At 37.3% G+C, this 23,833-nt stretch overlaps 1 protein-coding gene across 4 annotated transcripts in view; it reads right to left on the minus strand.

Annotated features, from left to right (window-relative positions):
* cadm1a (cell adhesion molecule 1a) overlaps positions 1–23,833 on the minus strand; it is an 817,394-nt gene that overhangs the window by 41,864 nt on the left and 751,697 nt on the right. For 2 of the 4 annotated variants that reach the window (XM_061962824.2, XM_072913764.1), the window contains exon 9: positions 17,396–17,491. The exons of the other annotated variants lie outside the window; for them this stretch is intronic. In XM_061962824.2, coding sequence (XP_061818808.2) covers positions 17,396–17,491 — 96 coding nt within the window. The remainder of the gene's footprint in view (positions 1–17,395; positions 17,492–23,833) is intronic. 4 annotated transcript variants of the gene reach the window in all.

The raw sequence follows: 23,833 nt of genomic DNA on the forward strand, positions 1-23,833 counted from the left end.
TAGGTCCTGACGTTGAGCAAGTCAAACATAACGTTTAAATAACATTTTTGACAACGTTTAATTAACGTTGGATTCTAACGCTAGAAAAATTCCTAGTTTGTGAACCCGTTCTCAAACAATGGCAATAAAAACTATTCTGATTCTGATTCTAATCTGACCACTGAAATGTGGTCTTTTCCCAAAGTTAGACGTAAACGTTTACTTACGTTAACTATTTTTCAACATTGTTTAGAAGTCTGTTTTTAAGAATAGACATTTGAAAGGCAATTTAAAAGGGAACATTATCAGCAGACCTATGTAAGCGTCAATATATACCTTCATGTTGCAGAAAAAAGACCATATCTTTTTTTAACCGATTTCCGAACTCTAAATGGGTGAATTTTGGCGAATTAAACGCCTTTCTAATATTCGCTCTCGGAGCGATGACACATCGGGAAGCAATCCGCCATTTTCTCAAACACCGAGTCAAATCAGCTCTGTTATTTTCCGTTTTCTCGACTGTTTTCCGTACCTTGGAGACATCATGCCTCGTCGGTGTGTTGTCGGAGGGTGTAACAACACCAACAGGGACGGATTCAAGTTGCACCAGTGGCCCAAAGATGCCAAAGTGGCAAGAAATTGGACGTTTGTTCCGCACACTTTACCCACGAAAGCTATGCTACGACAGAGATGGCAAGAATGTGTGGATATCCTGCGACACTCAAAGCAGATGCATTTCCAACCATAAAGTCAAAGAAATCTGCCGCCAGACCCCCATTGAATCTGCCGGAGTGTGTGAGCAATTCAGGGACAAAGGACCTCGGTAGCACGGCAAGCAATGGCGGCAGTTTGTTCCCGCAGACGAGCGAGCTAAACCCCCTGGATGTCTTGGCTCACACCGTCCCTTATGCCACCGAAGATGATCAAGAGAAGAATATCGACCCTAGCTTCCCTGGCTTGCTGACATCAACTCCAAAACTGGACAGATCAGCTTTCAGGAAAAGAGAGCGGATGAGGGTATGTCTACAGAATATATTAATTGATGAAAATTGGGCTGTCTGCACTCTCAAAGTGCATGTTGTTGCCAAATGTATTTCATATGCTGTAAACCTAGTTCATAGTTGTTAGTTTCCTTTAATGCCAAACAAACACATACCAATCGTTGGTTAGAAGGCGATCGCCGAATTCGTCCTCGCTTTCTCCCGTGTCGCTGGCTGTCGTGTCGTTTTCCTCGGTTTCGCTTGCATACGGTTCAAACCGATATGGCTCAATAGCTTCAGTTTCTTCTTCAATTTGGTTTTGGCTACCTGCCTCCACACTACAACCATCCGTTTCAATACATGCGTAATCTGTTGAATCGCTTAAGCCGTTGAAATCCGAGTCTGAATCCGAGCTAATGTCGCTAGAGCTTGCTGTTCTATGCGCCATGTTTGTTTGTGTTGGCTTCACTATGTGACGTCACAGGAAAATGGACGGGTGTTTATAACGATGGTTAAAATCAGGCACTTTGAAGCTTTTTTTTAGGGATTTTGCGTGATGGGTAACATTTTGGAAAAAAAACTTCGAAAAATAAAATAAGCCACTGGGAACTGATTTTTAATGGTTTTAACCATTCTGAAATTGTGATAATGTTCCCCTTTAAAATAAATAAAGAATAGTGAACAACAGGCTGAATAAGTGTACGTTATATGAGGCATAAATAACCAACTGGTATGTTAACGTAACATATTATGGTAAGAGTCATTCAAATAACTATAACATATAGAACATGCTATACGTTTACCAAACAATCTGTCACTCCTAATCGCTTAATCCCATGAAATCTTATACGTCTAGTCTCTTACGTGAATGACATCAATAATATTATTTGATATTTTACGCTAATGTGTTCATCATTTCACACATAAGTCGCTCCTGAGTATAAGTCGCACCCCCGGCCAAACTATGAAAAAAACTGCGACTTATAGTCCGAAAAATACATATACGTGGATTTATCGCATGCTTACTGTAGAAGTGGGCGAGATATCGGGTGCGTGATTTAGTCATTGCTGCCGTATTTTACCGATATCGATTAGAGAGCAAGAAGCCCTGCTTGTGCCGGGAGTCCGCAGTAAAACATCAATAGCCGGAGAAGACGCTGCAATCCCGCGTGGGGAAGATGTGTTGATCTCCAAACAAGTGTTTCCATTATGCTACCATTATCGACGCCCGCCGCTCTCGGAGTGTCCGCATGTCACGTGACGCCACGTCACAATTCACCTTGATCAAATCAGTCGGAGCTGCCTGGCTCCGGTTGCAAAAAAGGTGGTGGCGTTGTGGGGGGGCCTGAACCGAGAGTCGAGGGGATAATACTTCACATTATTGCCCCCACCCGACAAACACACACACACACACACACACACACACACACACACACACACACACACACACACACACACACACACACACACACACACACACATCACCAGATGGTGTTTATGCAGTTGAAAGACCCTGACAAAAGCAATAGATATTTATTTGTTGAGTTCCTGACTGCGGTGTGTGGCCAATTGGTTCATCAGCACTCGTTCGGGGCTCTTCCATCAATTAGAAGCGACGCTCGCTCGCCTCCAGATTGTCTGATTTGCATGGGGCGCACATTTATAATCTATTTTCTTCACGCGGCGGCAATTAAGCCCACCATTGTCGGCTCGGCGGGCGGCTAAATAAGGCGATGATTTGTCATATTGTGGCGGCGGCGGGTCGGGAAAGGTGAGGTCGCGGGAGAGACGGCGGCGGATGCCGGGTGCATCCTGATGAGGCCGCTTTTCCCTTTTTGGAAATGATCCTAAACCTTAAATGAACTGTCATACTGTACGTGTACAAAAAAGGTATTAACCAGTGTTTGATAACTACCGTATTTTCCAGACTATAAGGCGCACTTAAAAGCATTTTTTTTTCTCGAAACTCGACAGTGCGCCTCATAACCCGGTGCGCCTAATGTAAGGAATACGTTTGGTTGAGTTTACCGACCTCGAAGCTATTTTATGTAGTACATGGTGTAATGATAAGTGTGACCAGTAGATGGCAGTCAAACATAAGAGATAAGTGTAGGCTGCACTGTGATGGCAATATGACTCAAGTAAACAACACCGACATTTTATATGTTCCATTGAAAATATACAACATTACACACGGTGGAAAATGAATATATTTTTTAATTTTTTTGTATTTTTTTGTATTTTTTATTTTATTTTTTCATTAATCAATGAAGCACGAGAAAGTTTCTCGTGCGCACGAGATACATGTCTAAAAAAAAATATATATATATTATTATTTAAAAAAATTATTATTATTATTATTTTTTTTTTTATAACTTTATAAAAAGTTTCTTGTGCGCACGAGATACATGTCTAAAAAAAAAAAAAAAAAAAAAATTATTAAAAAATTAATTTCCCCCATGTCCCTTTAGGGGCTCCGTACACTTGTTATTAGTGAGAATATACTTATTTTAAGGTATTTTTGGGTTCATTGAGGTTAGCTAATTTTACTTGTTTTGGAAAGTCTTGACAAGCCGAATTTTCTTCTTCTATTGGCAGATAATTTTGCTTAGTTCAAATAAAATACCCCTCATTTTTGTATTTTTTTTTCTTCTTGTTTTTGAACACTGACTTTTTGCAGTGTGCAGGTGTGACTTGTACGGAGCCCCTAAAGGGACATGGGGGAATTTTTTTTTTCTTCAAATTTTTTCAATTTTTTTTTTAAGACATATATATTTCGTGCGCAAGAGAAACTATCTCCTGCACAGGAGAAACGTTCTCGTACGCACGAGATACATGTCTAAAAAAATAAATAAATAATAATAATAATAAAAAAATTTTTTTATTATTATTATTATTTTTATAACTTTATAAAAAGTGTCTCGTGCGCACGAGATAAATGTCTAAAAAAATAAAAAATACAATTATTAAAAAATTAATTTCCCCCATGTCCCTTTAGGGGCTCTGTACACTTGTTATTAGTGAGAATATACTTATTTTAAGGTATTTTTGGGTTCATTGAGGTGAGCTAATTTGACTTGTTTTGGAAAGTCTTGACAAGCCGAATTTTCTTGTTCTATTGGCAGATAATGTTGCTTAGTTCAAATAAAATACCCCTCATTTTTGTATTTATTTATTTTTCTTGTTTTTGAACACTGACTTTTTGCAGTGTGCAGGTGTGACTTGTACGGAGTCCCTAAAGGGACATGGGGGAAATGTATTTTTTTCAAATTTTTTAAAACATTTTTTTTAAGACATGTATCTCGTGCGCACGAGAAACTATCACGTGCGCATGAGATACATGTCTAAAAAAATAATTAAAAAAAATAATTATTATTATCATTTTTTTTTATAACTTTATAAAAAGTTTCTCGTGCGCACGAGATACATGTCTAAAAAAATAAAAAATAAAAAAATAAAATTATTAAAAAATTAATTTCCCCCGTGTACCTTTAGGGGCTCCGTACACTTGTTATTAGTGAGAATATACTTATTTTAAGGTATTTTTGGGTTCATTGAGGTTAGCTAATTGTACTTGTCTTGGAAAGTCTTGACAAGCCGAATTTTCTTGATATATTGGCAGATAATTTTGCTTAGTTCAAATAAAATGCCCCTCATTTTTGTATTTTTTTTTCTTGTTTTTGAACACTGACTTTTTGCAGTGCGCAGGTGCAACTTGTACAGAGCCCCTAAAGGCACATGGGGGAATTTTATTTTTTTCAAATTTTCAAATTTTTTTTTTTTAAGACATGTATCTCGTGCGCACGAGATACATGTCTAAAAACAAACAAAAAAAATAATAATAATTATTTAAAAAACATTATTATTATTATTATTTTTTTTATAACTTTATAAAAAGTTTCTCGTGCGCACAAAATAAATGTCTAAAAAAAAAAAAAAATACAATTATTAAAAAATTAATTTCCCCCATGTCCCTTTAGGGGCTCCGTACACTTGTTATTAGTGAGAATATACTTATTTTAAGGTATTTTTGGGTTCATTGAGGTTAGCTAATTTGACTTGTTTTGGAAAGTCTTGACAAGCCGAATTTTCTTGTTCTATTGGCAGATAATTTTGCTTAGTTCAAATAAAATACCCCTAATTTTTGTATTTTTTTTTCTTCTTGTTTTTGAACACTGACTTTTTGCAGTGTGCAGGTGCGACTTGTTCGGAGCCCCTAAAGGGACATGGGGGAAAAACATTTTTTTTAAATTTTTTCAAATTTTTTTTTTTTTAAGACATGCATCTCGTGCACAAGAGAAGCTATCTCCTGCACAAGAGATAGTTTCTCGTGTGCACGAGATAGTTTCTCGTCTTGACAAGCCGAATTTTCTTCTTCTATTGGCAGATAATTTTGCTTAGTTCAAATAAAATACCCCTAATTTTTGTATCTTTTTTTCTTGTTTTTGAACACTGACTTTTTGCAGTGTGCAGGTGTGACTTGTACGGAGTCCCTAAAGGGACATGGGGGAAATTTATTTTTTTCAAATTTTTGAAAACATTTTTTTTTAAGATATGTATCTCGTGCGCACGAGAAACTATATCGTGTGCGCACGACATACATGTCTAAAAAATTTTTTTATAAAAACAATTATTATTATTATTTTTTTTTTTATAACTTTATAAAAAGTTTCTCGTGCGCACGAGATACATGTCTAAAAAAATAAATAAAAATAAAATAAAATTATTTAAAAAATAATTTCCCCCATGTCCCTTTAGGAGCTCCGTACACTTGTTATTAGTGAGAATATACTTATTTTAAGGTATCTTTGGGTTCATTGAGGTTAGGTAATTTGACTTGTTTTGGAAAGTCTTGACAAACCGAATTTTCTTGTTCTATTGGCAGATAATGTTGCTTAGTTCAAATAAAATACCCCTCATTTTTGTATTTTTGTTTTTTTTTGTTTTTGAACACTGACTTTTTGCAGTGTGCAGGTGTGACTTGTACAGAGCCCCTAAAGCAGCGTTTCTCAAAGTGTGGGGCGCGCCCCACTGGTGGGGAATAGAGACATGACAGGGCGCGAGGAACGGGAGGAAATCTCACTTTAAAATTTTTTTTTTAATTATTATATTCTTAGATTATTTTTTTTACTATGCTTTCATTTTCTATACACACTGTAAATCACTTTGTGATTCTGTCTGTGAAATCCGCTATATAAATAAATGGAAATTACCGGTACTTATTTTTACTGTAGGCTTTATATTTCTCGGTACAAGCGAAAGTTTGACAGACATAGCAACAGTAACTAATGGGGGCGGGGCTAAGCGGAACAAACTTTCGCGCGGATGGGTAGCAGGCTAATGTGTGGATCACAATTACACAAATATATACATTTGTGACTCGCACCTCAAAGGTCGTCGAGCCAGAGCCAGCGCCTGCAGAGAAACAAAAATCTGACGGGCACACACTGTGTCATTCACCGGGAAGCACTCGCGTCAAGGCAGCTCAGCCCCGAACTCAATGAGGTTTTAACAGATGTTGTGAGCGCGGTAAATTTGATCAAAACACGACCACTGAAAGCGCGACTGTTCTCTGCACTGTGTGAGGAAATGGGAGCTGATCATACAGCCGTGCTGTTTCACAGTGAAGCAAGGTGGCTCTCCTGGGGGAAAGTGCTGTCACTTGCCCTGTCTTGCCAAATGCATAGCTCCTCCTTTTTTTTGTGCAAAGATTGCAAAGTGGCACTTTTATTGTATTTATTATTGAACTTGATGCAAGTTATTTGATTTATTATTGAACTTGATGCAAGTTATAACACTTTTTTTGATTTATTATTGAACTTGGTGCAAGTTATAACACTTTTGTTTTATTTATTATTGAACTTGATGCAAGTTATAACACTTTTTTTGATTTATTATTGAACTTGATGCAAGTTATAACACTTTTGTTGATTTATTATTGAACTTGATGCAAGTTCTAACACTTTTGTTTTATTTATTATTGAACTTGATGCAAGTTATTTGATTTATTATTGAACTTGATGCAAGTTATAACACTTTTATTTGATTTATTATTGAACTTGATGCAAGTTATAACACTTTTTTTTTATTATTGAACTTGATGCAAGTTATAAAACTTTTTTTGATTTATTATTGAACTTGATGCAAGTTATTTGATTTATTATTGAACTTGATGCAAGTTATAACACTTGTTTTGATTTATTATTGAACGTGATGCAAGTTATACATTTTTTTATGATTTATTATTGAACTTGATGCAAGTTATAACAGTTTTTTTGATTTATTATTGAACGTGATGCAAGTTATAACCCTTTTTTTGATTTATTATTGAACGTGATGCAAGTTATAACACTTTTTTTGATTTATTATTGAACTTGATGCAAGTTATAACACTTTTGTTTTATTTATTATTGAACTTGATGGAAGTTATTTTATTTATTATTGAACTTGATGCAAGTTATATCACAGCTGCACAGTTATTTTATTTATTATTGAACTTAATGTTATTTTATGTTATTGAGTTTGAATGTATACAACTTGATGTTCAATAAATTTGAAAATGTTAAAGCTTGGCATTAGCGCTCTGTTGGGGTGATGGGGGCAGGTGGGGCTTGAAAACTCCCCCTTGTCCAAAGTGGGGGATGACAAAAAAAGTTTGAGAACCACTGCCCTAAAGGGACATGGGGGGATTTTATTTTTTTCAAATTTTTGAATTTTTTTTTTAAGACATGTATCTCGTGCCTAAAAAAATAAAAAATAAAAAATAATTATTTTAAAAAAATATTATTATTTTTTTTTTCTATGTGGCGACATAGAAAAATATTATTTTTTTTATAAAGTTATAACAAAAATAATAATAATAATTAAAAAAATGTATAATAATTTATTTTTTTTAGACATCTCGTGCGCACGAAATAAATGTCTAAAAAAATAAAAAAATAAAAAATACAATTATTAAAAAAATAATTTCCCCCATGTCCTTTAGGGGCTCCGTACACTTGTTATTAGTGAGAATATACTTATTTTAAGGTATTTTTGGGTTCATTGAGGTTAGCTAATTTTACTTGTTTTGGAAAGTCTTGACAAGCCGAATTTTCTTGTTCTATTGGCAGATAATTTTGCTTAGTTCAAATAAAATACCCCTCATTTTTGTATTTTTTTTTCTTCTTGTTTTTGAACACTGACTTTTTGCAGTGTGCAGGTGCGACTTGTACGGGACATGGGGGGAAATTTTTCAAATTTTTTCAAATTTTTTTTCAAATATTTTCAATTTTTTTTTTCAAATTTTTCAAATTTTTTCAGATTATTTGTTTTTTAAGACATGCATCTCGTGCGGAAGAGAAGCTATCTCCTGCACAGGAGATAGTTTCTCGTGCGCACGAGATAGTTTCTCGTGCGCACGAGATACATGTCTAAAAAAAAAAAAAAAAATTATCATTATTTTAAAAAATTATTATTATTATTATTTTTTTTTATAACTTTATAAAAAGTTTCTCGTGCGGACGAGATAAATGTCTAAAAAAATAAAAAAATAAAAAATAAAATTATAAAAAAAATAATTTCCCCCATGTCCCTTTAGGGGCTCTGTACACTTGTTATTAGTGAGAATATACTTATTTTAAGGTATTTTTGGGTTCATTGAGGTTAGCTAATTTTACTTGTTTTGGAAAGTCTTGACAAGCCGAATTTTCTTCTTCTATTGGCGGATAATTTTGCTTAGTTCAAATAAAATACCCCTCATTTTTGTATTTTTTTTTCTTGTTTTTGAACACTGACTTTTTGCAGTGTGCAGGTGCGACTTGTATGGAGTCCCTAAAGGGACATGGGGGAAAAAATGTTTTTTCACATTTTTGAAAAAATTCTTTTTTTTCAGACATGTACTGTATCTCGTGTGCACGAGAAACTATCTCCTGCGCAGGAGAAACTTTCTTGTGCGCACGAGATACATGTCTAAAAAAAAAAAATTATTATAAAAAAAATTATTATTATTATTATTTTTTTTTTTTATAACTTTATAAAAAGTTTCTCGTGCGCAAGAGATACATGTCTAAAAAAAATAAAAAAATAAAACATTATTATTTTTTTTCCTTGTTTTTGAACACTGACTTTTTGCAGTGCGCAGGTGCAACTTGTACGAAGCCCCTAAAGGGACATAGGGACATTTTTTTTTTTTTCACATTTAAAAAATTTTTTTTTTTAAGACATATATCTTGTGCGCAAGAGAAACTATCTCCTGCACAGGAGATAGTTTCTCGTGCGCACGAGATACATGTCTAAAAAAAAAGAAGAAAAAAAAAGAATTATTTAAAAAAAATATTATTATTATTATTATTATTTTTATAACTTTATAAAAAGTTTCTCGTGCGAGATACATGTCTAAAAAAATAAAAAATAAAAAAATACAATTATTAAAAAATTAATTTCCCCCGTGTCCCTTTAGGGGCTCCGTACACTTGTTATTAGTGAGAATATACTTATTTTAAGGTATTTTTGGGTTCATTGAGGTTAGCTAATTTTACTTGTTTTGGAAAGTCTTGACAAGCCGAATTTTCTTGATGTATTGGCAGATAATTTTGCTTAGTTCAAATAAAATACCCCTCATTTTTGTATTTTTTTGTCTTGTTTTTGAACACTGACTTTTTGCAGTGTGCAGGCGTGACGTCACGTATGTTTCTGTTCCCGAGGCATGTTCCCCGGAATAAAAAAAGTTGCGTGGGACTTTTCCTGCCGTATAATCAACTGCTGTCCCCGCGGCGTCTCAGGCGGGCAAACGTGTCTCCGCGCTGACACAAATGACAGCGGGAGAGAGCCAAGAGGATATTGGAGCCGTGTAAGCACAGATGTCAGGTCCTGGAAGGTGCAAATGGAAATCACTGTCATGTCCTAATTGCGCCATCTCTGGCCTCGGCTATAAAAGATGAAAAATAATATTTCTGACATTTCCCAATGTTTTTAGCCCCTGGCACTCGTGCACTTAGGGGGCCGAGTGTTGGAGCGCTATAGATTTTTAAAGTGCTCCATTCTGTCCGTCTAATGGGAAAGTGATGAAAAAAAACAACAACTCCATAGCACTCTGATAGATTCATTTGGCAGTCTCCGATCTGTGAAGCCCACCGTGGCTAAATGAAATCAACTGGCGAGAGTGTATTATGGCCATATGAGCCAGTCCGTATATACACACACTCATAATAATAACACAATGCCCACAGTAGTAGTAGTAATAGTAATAGTAGTAGTAGTGGTAGAGGAGAGGAGAGGAAGGACATCTGGCAGAAAGCGTAAATGGGTTTGGCGCTCGCAGACGGGAGGTTCCTTTTTTATCAGGTGCGCATCTTGAGTCCTCCTCATGAGGGACACTTTTAGTGCCTGCACAGATTGTTCATTCCCCTTTATTTTACTTTCTTCCTCACACACTTTTCCCACACGCGGGACCAGCCGTCATAGTCGAGTTGTATAAGCTTTACGCGGATTGTGCTGTAATTCAAGTACAAATCCTGTTTCCATATGAGTTGGGAAATTGTGTTAGATGTAAATATAAACGGAATACAATGATTTGCAAATCATTTTCAAGCCATATTCAGTTGAATATGCTACAAAGACAACATATTTGATGTTCAAACTCATAGACATTTTTTGTTGTTGCAAATAATCATTAACTTTAGAATTTGATGCCAGCAACACGTGACAAAGAAGTTGGGAAAGGTGGCAATAAATACTGATAAAGTTGAGGAATGCTCATCAAACACTTATTTGGAACATCCCACAGGTGAACAGGCAAATTGGGAACAGGTGGGTGCCATGATTGGGTATAAAAGTAGATTCCATGAAATGCTCAGTCATTCACAAACAAGGATGGGGCGAGGGTCACCACTTTGTCAACAAATGCGTGAACAAATTGTTGAACAGTTTAAGAAAAACCTTTCTCAACCAGCTATTGCAAGGAATTTAGGGATTTCACCATCTACGCTCCGTAATATCATCAAAGGGTTCAGAGAATCTGGAGAAATCACTGCACGTAAGCAGCTAAGCCCGTGAACTTCGATCCCTCAGGCTGTACTGCATCAACAAGCGACATCAGTGTGTAAAGGATATCACCACATGGGCTCAGGAACACTTCAGAAACCCACTGTCAGTAACTACAGTTGGTCGCTACATCTGTAAGTGCACGTTAAAACTCTCCTATGCAAGGCGAAAACCGTTTATCAACAACACCCAGAAACGCCGTCATCTTCGCTGGGCCTGAGCTCATCTAAGATGGACTGATACAAAGTGGAAAAGTGTTCTGTGGTCTGACGAGTCCACATTTCAAATTGTTTTTGGAAACTGTGGACGTCGTGTCCTCCGGACCAAAGAGGAAAAGAACCATCCGGATTGTTATAGGCGCAAAGTTGAAAAGCCAGCATGTGTGATGGTATGGTGGTGTATTAGTGCCCAAGACATGGGTAACTTACACATCTGTGAAGCCGCCATTAATGCTGAAAGGTACGTACAGGTTATGGAGCAACATATGTTGCCATCCAAGCAACGTTAACATGGACGCCCCTGCTTATTTCAGCAGGACAATGCCAAGCCACGTGTTTCATCAACGTGGCTTCATAGTAAAAGAGTGCAGGTACTAGACTGGCCTGCCTGTAGTCCAGACCTGTCTCCCATTGAAAATGTGTGGCGCATTATGAAGCCTAAAATACCACAACGGAGACCCCCGGACTGTTGAACAACTTAAGCTGTACATCAAGCAAGAATGGGAAAGAATTCCACCTGAGAAGCTTCAAAAATGTGTCTCCTCAGTTCCCAAACCTTTACTGAGTGTTGTTAAAAGGACCCCCATTAGCTGGTGTATATATATATATACATATATATATATATATATATATATATATATATATATATATATATATATATATATATATATATATATATATATATATATATATATATATATATATAATATACACATACATATATATATATACATATACATATACAGACATATATATATATATATATATATATATATATATATACACATACATATACATACACATATATATATATATATATATATATATATATATATATATATACATATATACACGTACACACACACACACACACACACACACACACACACACACACGCACGCACACACACACACACACACACACACACACACACACACACACGCACACACACACATACATATTTTTTTTGTGTCGATTTTTTAACACTATGAATTAAGTTAGAATCAGGATGAATAACTATCAGGATTTGGAAATTAATTGATTTGTTTTGTGCACCCCTAATGAATAGTTTCATTTGTCAGTAGAATTGTTATAAGTGCACCTCTGCATAAAATGGTATCCTTATTAACAATAAAGACTACTTAAAGACAAAGAGGAAATAACAATATATCCACTTACAACAAATAATAACTCTATGAATATCATTTTTGAGTCTGTAACAGTAAAGATTATGAGTGCATCAATTTGCCTACAAAAAAAATTCTAATTTTTTGACTGACATGAACCGTTTGATACGTAAAAATAGAATTAAATAAACTCAATAATTAATTTTTAAGTTCAAATTGATCAGTATACACAATATTCAAAACACTTTAACCTACAAAAGAAAAATGAATAGAAAAACTTATGCGGATTATTGTTATTTCTTATCAAAAGTCAGGATTAAAGGCTACAATAAGCACGTTTTGCAGCGCACAACTTTTCAAAGCGGGTCTTAAAGCATTATACTGCACGATACTGATAAAGCACGGTCCCCTGGTTTTCACGCTATTTAAAGGCCTACTGAAAGCCACTACTACCGACCACGCAGTCAATGATGAAATCTTAACATTGCAACACATGGTTAGCTTACTAAAGTGCAATTTTAAATTTCGCGCGAAATATCCTGCTGAAAACGTCTCGGTATGATGACGCCGGCACGTGACGTCACAGATTGTAGAGGACATTTTGGGACAGCATGGTGGCCAGCTATTAAGTCGTCGGTTTTCATCGCAAAATTCCACAGTATTCTGGACATCTGTGCTGGTGAATCTTTTGCAATTTGTTCAATGAACAATGGAGACAGCAAAGAAGAAAGCTGTAGGTGGGAAGCGGTGTATTGCGGCAGGTGTTGTGCAGGATAACGCACCCCCGCCGTAGAATGCACTCTCTGACTGTTGTGCCGGATAACACAGCCGGTGTTTCATTGTTTACATTCCCGAAAGATGACAGTCAAGCTTTACCATTGGCCTGTGGAGAACTGGGACAACAGAGACTCTTACCAGGAGGACTTTGAGTTGGATGCGCAGATGCGGTACCGTGAGTACGCATGCAGCTGCGGCTTCCAAACATTTGATCGCTTGCCCGTACGTGCGTGCCGCTATGTGCATGTCACGTACGTAACTTTGGGGACGTTGGGGAAATATATGTGCTGTATGAACTTTGGGGAGGTGAACGGTACTTTGGGCTGTGGGATTGAGTGTGTTGTGCAGGTGCTTGAGTTGTATTGGCGGGTTATATGGATGGTGTTTGTTATGCGGGATTAATTTGTGGCATATTAAATATAAGCCTGGTTGTGTTGTGGCTAATAGAGTATATATATGTCTTGTGTTTATTTACTGTTTTAGTCATTCCCAGCTGAATATCAGGTCCCACCCTGTCTGAATCGCTCCCACTGCCCTCTAGTCCTTCACTCTCACTTTCCTCATCCACAAATCTTTCATCCTCGCTCAAATTAATGGGGAAATCGTCGCTTTCTCGGTCCGAATGGCTCTCGCTGCTGGTGGCCATGATTGTAAACAATGTTTGGATGTGAGGAGCTCCACAACCTGTGACGTCACGCTACTCGTCTGCTACTTCCGCTACAGGCAAGGCTTTTTTATCAGTGACCAAAAGTTGCGAACTTTATCATCGATGTTCTCTACCAAATCCTTTCAGCAAAAATATGGCAATATCGCGAAATGATGAAGTATGACACATAGAATGGACCTGCTATCCCCGTTTAAATAAGAAAATCCTTTTAAAGGCCTTTAAGTATTTTTTTAACGTTTGACGAATGTTAAAATGCTACTTCAAAACACGCCTGTATGGTCTGAAGGTTTTATGATGGACCACAGAAGATCCCGGAAAAATACTTCTGAACCCAAACAAATGGGAGGTTGACGAGCCAATTCCGTGAACTGTGGGAATCAGCCCGCGCTGGCGCTGCAATCAAAGCCTCTCTGACAGCTCGCTGGATTGGAGCAAATCTCACGAGGCTGGCGGGAATCACGGCCATTGTGCTTGATTATGCCATCTGATTGGATTAAAAGCCATGGCTACGAGCGAACGAGGAGCGCCTTGATTGCACCTGCGTGCGGCCTTGACGAGGACTTTTTTTTTTTTTGGTCACTCGTACGACGGAACTCGTGCGCTGCGAGATTCGCAAATGATTGCACTCGTGCCTAATGGGCCTGCCGGGGAATAATAAAGCCACGGAATAGTGGAGGAATATTACCAAACAGTGCACACAAATGGTCAAATATGTGAAGGTTAAACTGCCTCGTTTTTTTTATGAAGACGTAAACAAGAGGCGGCTGATTTGGCTATTGATTAGGTTTGATTTAGACGGATTCCTGCGTCGCAACACGCTTGCATTTTTCGGGCGTTTTGAGTAATGCTTCGCCATCAATTCCCGCCCGAATATGCTGAGCTATCAAAGTAAAGCAGACAGAGACATTATTCACTTTCCAATTTCATCAGCCCAACAACATCTCAGCACTCGGGGGCCTTTTCTTGCACGGCCAGGGAACATTTGAAGCGATGTCTCTATTGGCTACTTGTCAGATCCAAACACCACCACGCTAAACAGCGTGTAAAATAGCACGTACTATTAGTGGGCGTGTTGCGTGCGAATGACTAAGACTGCGTGTGCAGACCGCCTTGTGTAAATGAGGATTTTGCGTGTACTAAACGGGGGAAACACTCATTTACTGCACTCTTTGCACACTCTTGGCATTCTCTCGATGAGCTTCAAAAGGTGGTCACCAGGAACGGTTTTCACTTCACCGGTGTGCTTGAAGCTCATCGAGAGAATGCCAAAAGTGTGCAAAGCAGTAATCAGAGCAAAGGGTGGCTATTTTGAAGAAACTAGAATATAAAACATGTTTTTCAGTTATTTCACCTTTTTTTTTTGTTAAGTACATAACTCCACATGTATAGTTCATCATTCATAGTTTTGATGCCTTCAGTGACAATCTACAATGTAAATAGTCATGAAAATAAAGAAAACACATTGAATGAGAAGGTGAGTCCAAACTTTTGGCCTGTACTGTACACACACACATGTATATATATATATATATATATATATATATATATATATATATATATATATATATATATATATATATATATATATGTACACACACACACACACACACACACACACACACACACACACACACACACACACACACACACACACACACACACAGAGATATATATTACATATATATATATAAAAATATATATATACATATATACATACGTATACATATATACATATACACATATATATACATATGCATATATATATGCATATATATATATATATGTATGCATATATATACATATATATGCATATATATACATATATATGCATATACATATATATATATACATATATACATGTATATATATATATATATATATATATATATATATATATATATATATATATATATACATACACACTATGTACATGATTATGCATGATTAGAGTGGGGGGTTGGGGGGGGGGGGGGGGGGGGGGGGGGGGTCACTCACATCTGCGGTCCTCTCCAAGGTTTCTCATAGTCATTCACATTGACATCCCACTGGGTTGTGAGTTTTTCCTTGCCCTTTTGTGGGCCCTGAACCGAGGATGTCGTCGTGGCTTGTGCAGCCCTTTGAGACACCTGTGATTTAGGGCTATATAAATAAACACTGATTGATTGATTGATTGACTCCAAAATGAACTTGTTTCTTCAGCATTGTCCACACGTTTAAGTCAGGACTTTGGGAAGGCCATTCTAAAACCTTCATTCCCGCCTGATTTAGCCATTCCTTTACCACTTTTGACGTGTGCTTGGGGGTCATTGTCCTGTTGGAACACCCAACTGCGCCCAAAACTCCTACCGATCTCAGGGCGGACACTCGAACCACAAGGCCACTGAGCAGGCAGAAAGCCCAAATTGACAATTTTCCGTAGTTCCCTTTATTTGGAAAAGTATCGATATACATTTTGGTACCGGTACCAAATTATTGGTATCGGGGCAACCTTTGGTTGGAGTGAGATTATTAGATGACACAAAAACTACTGACAAAACTATTAAAAATGATGCATTTGAGTGCATTGATGTAGACATACAGTTAGAGATGTCCGATAATGGCTTTTTTGCCGATATCCGATATTGTCCAACTCTTAATTACCGATTCCAATATCAACCGATACCGATATATACAGTTGTGGAATTAACACATTATTATGCCTAATTTCATTGTGATGTTCCGCTGGATGCATTAAACAATCCAACAAGGTTTTCCAAAAATAAATCAACTCAAGTTATGGAAAAAAAATGGCAACATGGCACTGCCATATTTATTATTGAAGTCACAAAGTGCATTCTTTTTTTTTTTAACATGCCTCAAAACAGCAGCTTGGAATTTGGGACAGGCTCTCCCTGAGCATGAGGAGGTTGAGGTGGGCGGGGTTAGGGGTAGCGGGGGGGGGGTGTATATTGTAGCGTCCCGGAAGTGTTAGTGCTGCAAGGGGTTCTGGGTATTTGTCCTGTTGTGTTTATGTTGTGTTACGGTGCGGATGTTCTCCCGAAATGTGTTGGTCATTCTTGTTCGGTGTGGGTTCACAGTGTGGCGCATATTTGTAACAGTGTTAAAGTTGTTTATACGGCCACCCTCAGTGTGACCTGTATGGCTTTGACCAAGTAGCCGTAGATATTATGTGAATGGACCGGCACGCGAAGGCAGTGCCTTTAAGGTTTATTGGCGCTCTGTACTTCTCCCTACGTCCGTGTACCGCTCCGTACAGCGGCGTTTTAAAAAGTCATACATTTTACCTTTTGATACCAATACCGATAATTTCCGATATCACATTTTAAAGCATTTATCGGCCGATAATATCGTCAGTCCGATATTATCGGACATCTCTACATATAGTAATAACAGGGGTTGAGGCTGCTTCCTCGATGAAGCCAAAGAACATGTTTGTCCTTTAATTTGAACTTTTTTTTCGGTTAAATTCCCACTGTTTTGCCCAAAAGCTCGAGTTAGCATCCTCGCGGTAAGGTTGTTCCTCAAACTTGATGCAATTACAACAAAATTTCGTTCGAGACGTTTGTGCCCGCGCGCGTTTCGAGTATCGCTGCGCAGGCGACCGAAATATATATGATACTGTACCTTGGCTGGCTGCAGGGTGGTGGGAGGAGGAGGAGGAGGTGGTGATGGAGGTGGTGGTGGTGGCTGTGGTGGGTGTAGGGGTAGTGGTGGGAGCATCTGGATGAGAAGACAAATACAGGACAAACTCACAGTGGGGGGTACGAATGAGTGCAAAAAAGAAAAAGATGGCGATGATATCACTATTTGATACAGGACGGTGCACACGTGACGCCAACAACAGTGAAGCAACCACACAGGGGTGGGGGGTGTCCAAAGCTAGTTTTTTTTATTGGCCGATAAAACAAAACATTAATTTCAATATCATTTTTTGTTTTACAAAAGATTCCAAAACGTTTAATGTAATTAAGAAACAAATTACACAAAAATCCAAAACCAATAATATAACTAATAAAGAAAGGATTGACACAAAAAAATCCAAAACATTTATGTAAATAAGAAAAATGTACACAAAAAATTCTAAACATTTATGTAAATAATTAATACATTTACCCAAAAAATTCAAAACATTAATTTCAATAATTAATAAAACAACAACAAGAAGACAAAAAATTCCAAACATAAATGTTTTGGATTCTGCAATTTTTTTTAAACAATTAATAATTGAGAAAAAATGACAAAGAATCCACAACATTAATGTAAATATATATTTTTTAAAAAGAGAGAAAAAAACCCAATACATTAATGTAAGCTAAAAGAAAAACAACAACTTTATTTGGTCTGTTTTTTTATGGACACAAAAAAAGGATAATAAAACAGCATAAGTTCATCATTAAATTTAATCTAAACGATAATAAAATCCTATGTTATTTTCATATATTGCCAAAAGTATTTGAAAGTGCCATCTCATTCCTAACCCATAGGGTTCAATATGATGTCAGTCCACCTTTCGCTGCTATTACAGCTTCAACTCTTCTGGGAAGGCTGTCCACAAGGTTGCGGAGTGTGTTTATAGGAATTTTCCACCATTCTTCCCAAAGCGCATTGGTGAGGTCACACACCGATGTCGGTCGAGAAGACCTGGCTCTCAGTCTCCGTTCTAATTCACCCCAAAGGTGTTCTATCGGGCTCAGGTCAGGACTCTGTGCAGGCCAGTCAAGTTCATCCACACCAGACTCTGTCATCCATGTCTTTATGGACCTTGCTTTGTGCACTGGTGCACTGTCATGTTGGAAGAGGAAGGGGCCCGCTCCAAACTGTTCCCACAAGGTTGGGAGCATGGAATTGTCCAAAATGTTTTGGTATCCTGAAGCATTCAAAGTTCCTTTCACTGGAACTAACTACTGGAAAAACAACCCCGCATCATAATTCCTCCTCCACCAAACTCTTCCATTTTCTAATAATAAAGCCGACAGTTGACTTAGGAGCGAGGACATGTCACGACTGGTTTTGTTGCACAGGTGGCATCCTATGACAGTTCCACGCTGGAAATCACTGAAAGCGGCCCATTCTTTCACAAATGTTTGTAGAAACAGTCTCCATGCCTAAGTGCTGGATTTTATACACCAGTGGCCGGGCCAAGTGATTAGGACACCTGATTCTCATCATTTGGATGGGTGGCCTAATACTTTTGGCAATATAGTGCTATCAATACAAAGCGTTCGGTATATGTAAATTTTTTTGGTTGGAAGAAACCGGGAATTGCGGAGCAAGGTTGGTCGCATGAACAAAAACAGTCGAAGTCTGGTAACTAAGCAAAACAGGAAGTGATTAGTGATCAGTGGGAGGGACATGCTAAGAGCCAGTCAGGTAATGGTATCAAGTTTGGTTGCGCCATCCCGAATTTTTTTTTTTGACACCCCTACTAGCAGTTACAGTGTCTGTTTATTATGGCTGTAAATCTTTGGGCACGTCCCGATTCCGATTCAATTCGATTCTTAGGGGAGGTAACGATTCGATTCAGAAAACATTCTCGATTCAAAACAATTCTCGATTCAAAATCGATACTTTTTTTTTTAATGACAGTAGGTGCCCGTTATATGATTCAGGTCAGGACTCTGTGCAGGCCAGTCAAGTTCATCCACACCAGACTCTGTCATCCATGTCTTTATGGACCTTGCTTTGTGCACTGGTGAACTAGATAAACAGCTCTGATACTATTCTATTTTACTTAAAAGAAAACGGTAATTTAAAAAAATAAAATTATACCCAAACTGTTATTAAAGTCAAATACAAATAAGAATCAATCAATCAATCAATTGATTGATTGAATGATTGAAATAAGAATATATCCAACATTTCTCTTTTATAGGGTAAATATGTGATCAACAAATATATGCAATATGACATACCTGATTGGTTGGACAGGACAGATAAAAAATTAATAAAATAAAAAAAGCAATTTTTTTGAATGGTTTAAGAATGGTTACAAATAAGAATCGCGATTAATTAAATTTTTATTTTGAACAACTGTAATGTTGATAATAGAAGTAAATTATTGGTAATGCTCATTGTCATTTCTGTATTATTATTTATTTCGCTAACTGCTTCTTTGCTATAGTAAGTAGTAAGTAAATTATATTTATATAGCGCTTTTCTCTAGTGACTCAAAGCGCTTTACATAGTGAAACCCAATATCTAAGTTACATTTAAACCAGTGTGGGTGGCACTAAAGTGTTTTGCCCAAGGACACAACGGCAGTGACTGGGATGACGGAGGTGGGGATCGAACCTGGAACCCTCAAGTTGCGGGCACGGCCAGTAGGGATGATGTTTGATAAGAAATTATCAAGTTGGAGCCCATTATCGAATCCTCTTATCGAACCGATTCCTTATGGATTCTCTTATCGAGTCCAGATAGGTTGTTGTATATGGAAAAAAACACAATATTTGGTTTAACAAAAGCTCACTTTTATTTTATAAGAAAAAAATGAAATAAAATAAATAAATAAATATTGACGGTTACCCCCCTAAAAAAATAAAAATAAATGAATATTGACTGTTGTTACCCAAAGTATATTAAGTGGGATTTTTCAGAAAAACAAATATATACAGTAACACAAAAACAACCTATAGGTGTATAAATAATAATATAGTGTTAAATAAAACCAGTCCCTTGGGCACAAAACTGAAAATAATACAGCTCTCCAAAAAGTGCACTTCTGCTGCTATTGGAACATACTAACTACACACACTATGACACTAAGAACACCACAGGCATCAATCAACAATTCTTCTTCCAAAGCAGCCATTTTAAGTCCTCAAAACATCCATAGAAACAGTGCACAAAATCGTTTTTCAATAAACATCTTAGTATCAAATGTAACCACTTTCCACCTTAATATTGCGTTACATAAACAAGTTAAACAGTTTACTTACAGACTAATCTTTTCCAAGGCTTGTAAGAGCTAACACAACTTGTCTACTTCTCAATTGTATCACGAACTGAACTGACGTCGCCAAACCGGAAGTGCCCAAACCAATGACGCGTAGTATTTTCATATCGCCACAAGGTGTCAGTAAGAGTCTACAATCAAATGGGCATAACATTGCCGTCCCACAGGAATCCGTTCCCAGGGATTCGAATAAAGAACCAACTCTTTTTCTTTACTATAGTGGCTTCGATAACGGGAACCGGTTCTCAAAAAGGGATTCGAGTCCTTGGAATCGGTTCTTTTCTTATCGAACAACCGGGAGGACCGGTTTCGAACATCATTCCTAACGGCCACTCTACCAACCGAGCTATACCCCGCCACTATCACTTTTACCATCATATTTGTTCATATCGTATGTGCTGATGTTGCTCTATTATTGTTGTTGTTATTGTTGTGTTTGCTGTTGTTGTTTTTGTCTCTCTGTCTAATCCCCCTCTTGTCCCCACAATTTACCCCTCTGTCTTCCTTCTTTTTTTTTTTACCTCTTTCTATCCCCTCCTGCTCCGGCCCGGCTGCAGCAAATGATAAAATAAATACATTTAATAAAGTCAAATACAAATAAGGCAACAAGAGAAGTATCCTACACTTCTCTTTGTAAAGTCAATCTGAACAGCCGATATGAGCATCTACATCAACTATATGATTTGCCTGAGAAGCTGGACAGGACAAAAATAAATAAATAAATAAATAAATAAATAAATAAATAAATAATAATAATAAAAAAAAAAAATATATATATATTTTTAAAAAGAAAACAAAAATATATATATATATATATATATTAAAAAAAAATGAAATAAAAAAATGTAAATACAATTTAAAAACAAAATATATATATATATATTTTTACCATTTATATATTTTTACCAGGGAGGCTAAATGTTTTCCAACAGCCCACTTTAACGACAGAAAGCACTTTAGCTAGCCATGACACTTGCTAGCGGCTCGCCAAAGGGCAGTCCCGCGTCCCGTCCCTCGCTAAATGAGAAAACTCCGAATGTTTCCATGAAACACGCGTACCGCTACACCCCCCCACCCTGCGGCGTGACATTGCTCGGGAGCTCGTTAAACGTGTTAACGAGCAACGCGCGCCGTCGTGGCGACAAGCTGACGTGACGACGCTTACTAGCTGGTGCTGACGCCTCTCGGGAACGTGTTTGGAGGAGGCCCTCGGAGCCAAGCAGCGGGGCGCAGTGTAATAATACGACGGCACGGAATGAGGCGTGTTGCATTCAAGAGGGGGAGGAAAGATGGGAAAAGACAAAGATGAAATAGTCATACTTGCCAACCTTGAGGCCTCCCAATTCGGGAGATTGGGGGGTGGGGGTGGGCATACTTGCCAACCTTGAGACCTCCGATTTCGGGAGGTGGGGGGTAGGGAGGGGGGCGTGGTCGGGGGGGGGGCGTGGTTGGGGGTGGGGGCGTGGTTGGTGGCGTGGTTAAGAGGGGAGGAGTATATTTACAGCTAGAATTCACCAAGTCAAGTATTTCATATATATATACAGGTGTATATATATATATATATATATATATATATATATATATATATATATATATATATATATATATATAAATACTCAAGTATTTCATATACATATATATATATGAAATACTCAAGTATTTCATACATATATATATATATATATATATATATATATATATATATATATATATATATATATATATATATATATATGAAATACTTGACTTTAAGTGAATTCTAGCAATAAAAACAATTAAAAAAACTGGAAGCTCAGTCGCTAAAATTTTACTATATATAATTTTTTTACAGTTACTAGTGTAAAGGAAAAAACATTACCACTGTTATTGTTACTGTAAAATTCGGCTGACTAAGCTGCCAATTTTTTTTTAATATACCGTAAAATCTACAGTAATGTCATAATTTTTCAGTGTTTTACTGTAAATGGAAAAACTGTACTACAATTATTTTTATAGTAAAATTCTGGCGACTGAATTGCCAGTTGTTTTTTTTATATACCGTAAAATCTACAGTAATATCATAATTTTTCAGTAAATGGAAAAACTGTACTACAGCTATTTTTATGGTAAAATTCTGGCGACTTAGTTGCCAGTTTATATATATATATATATATATATATATATATATATATATATATATATATATATATATATATATATAAATAAAATAAATACTTGAATTTCAGTGTTCATTTATTTACACATATACACACACATAGCACTCATCTACTCATTGTTGAGTTAAGGGTTGAATTGTCCATCCTTGTTCTATTCTCTGTCACTATTTTTCTAACCATGCTGAACACCCTCTCTGATGATGCATTGCTGTGTGGCACGCACAAAAGTGCTTTCATCAAATGCACTAGAGTCTGGAATCTTCCATCTCTCCCTAGCATGGCCCAAAACCAGTCAATCCTTGCTTCCTGAGGAAGATCTTCACTGCCAAACACTTGGTAGTCCACTACTTCTTCCCAGAGGCTATCCAGGTCCAATCGCAGCTGCGGCTTGGAACTTACAAGAGTATTTCTTCATCTTACTCGTCGTCGGCGTCGCCACGGCTGTATCTTCCTCGTTCTTCTGCTTCGTCTCCTTGTTGTGTGCGCAGTTGTGCACTGCACTCTCTAAAAGCCCTAGATGTTATTGTCACATATGCATGTACAGTGGATGGCAGTATTGTCCTGTTTAAGAGTGTCACAACATTGCTGTTTATGGCAGATGAACTGCTTTACGGTAGACGAAAACGTGACTGCTGTTGTTGCGTGTTGTTATCGCGCTGGGAGGACGTTCATGAAACTGCCGAACAATAAACCCACATAAGAAACCAAGAAATCGCCCTCGATCATTCTACAGTTATAACGTGATTGGGCAGGCACGCTGTTTATATTGTGGGAAAGCGGACATAAAAACTGGCTCACTCAGGTCCGCATGAAGCTGTAGGGGGCGTGGCCTCCAGCTCCGCCTGATTTTCGGGAGAAAATTTGTCCCGGGCGGGTTTCGGGAGAGGCGCTGAATTTCGGGAGTCTCCCGGAAAATCCGGGAGGGTTGGCAAGTATGGGGGTGGGTGGGCA

This window comes from Nerophis lumbriciformis, linkage group LG09 (assembly GCF_033978685.3).
Source record: "Nerophis lumbriciformis linkage group LG09, RoL_Nlum_v2.1, whole genome shotgun sequence".
NCBI classification, from domain to species: Eukaryota; Metazoa; Chordata; class Actinopteri; order Syngnathiformes; family Syngnathidae; genus Nerophis; species Nerophis lumbriciformis.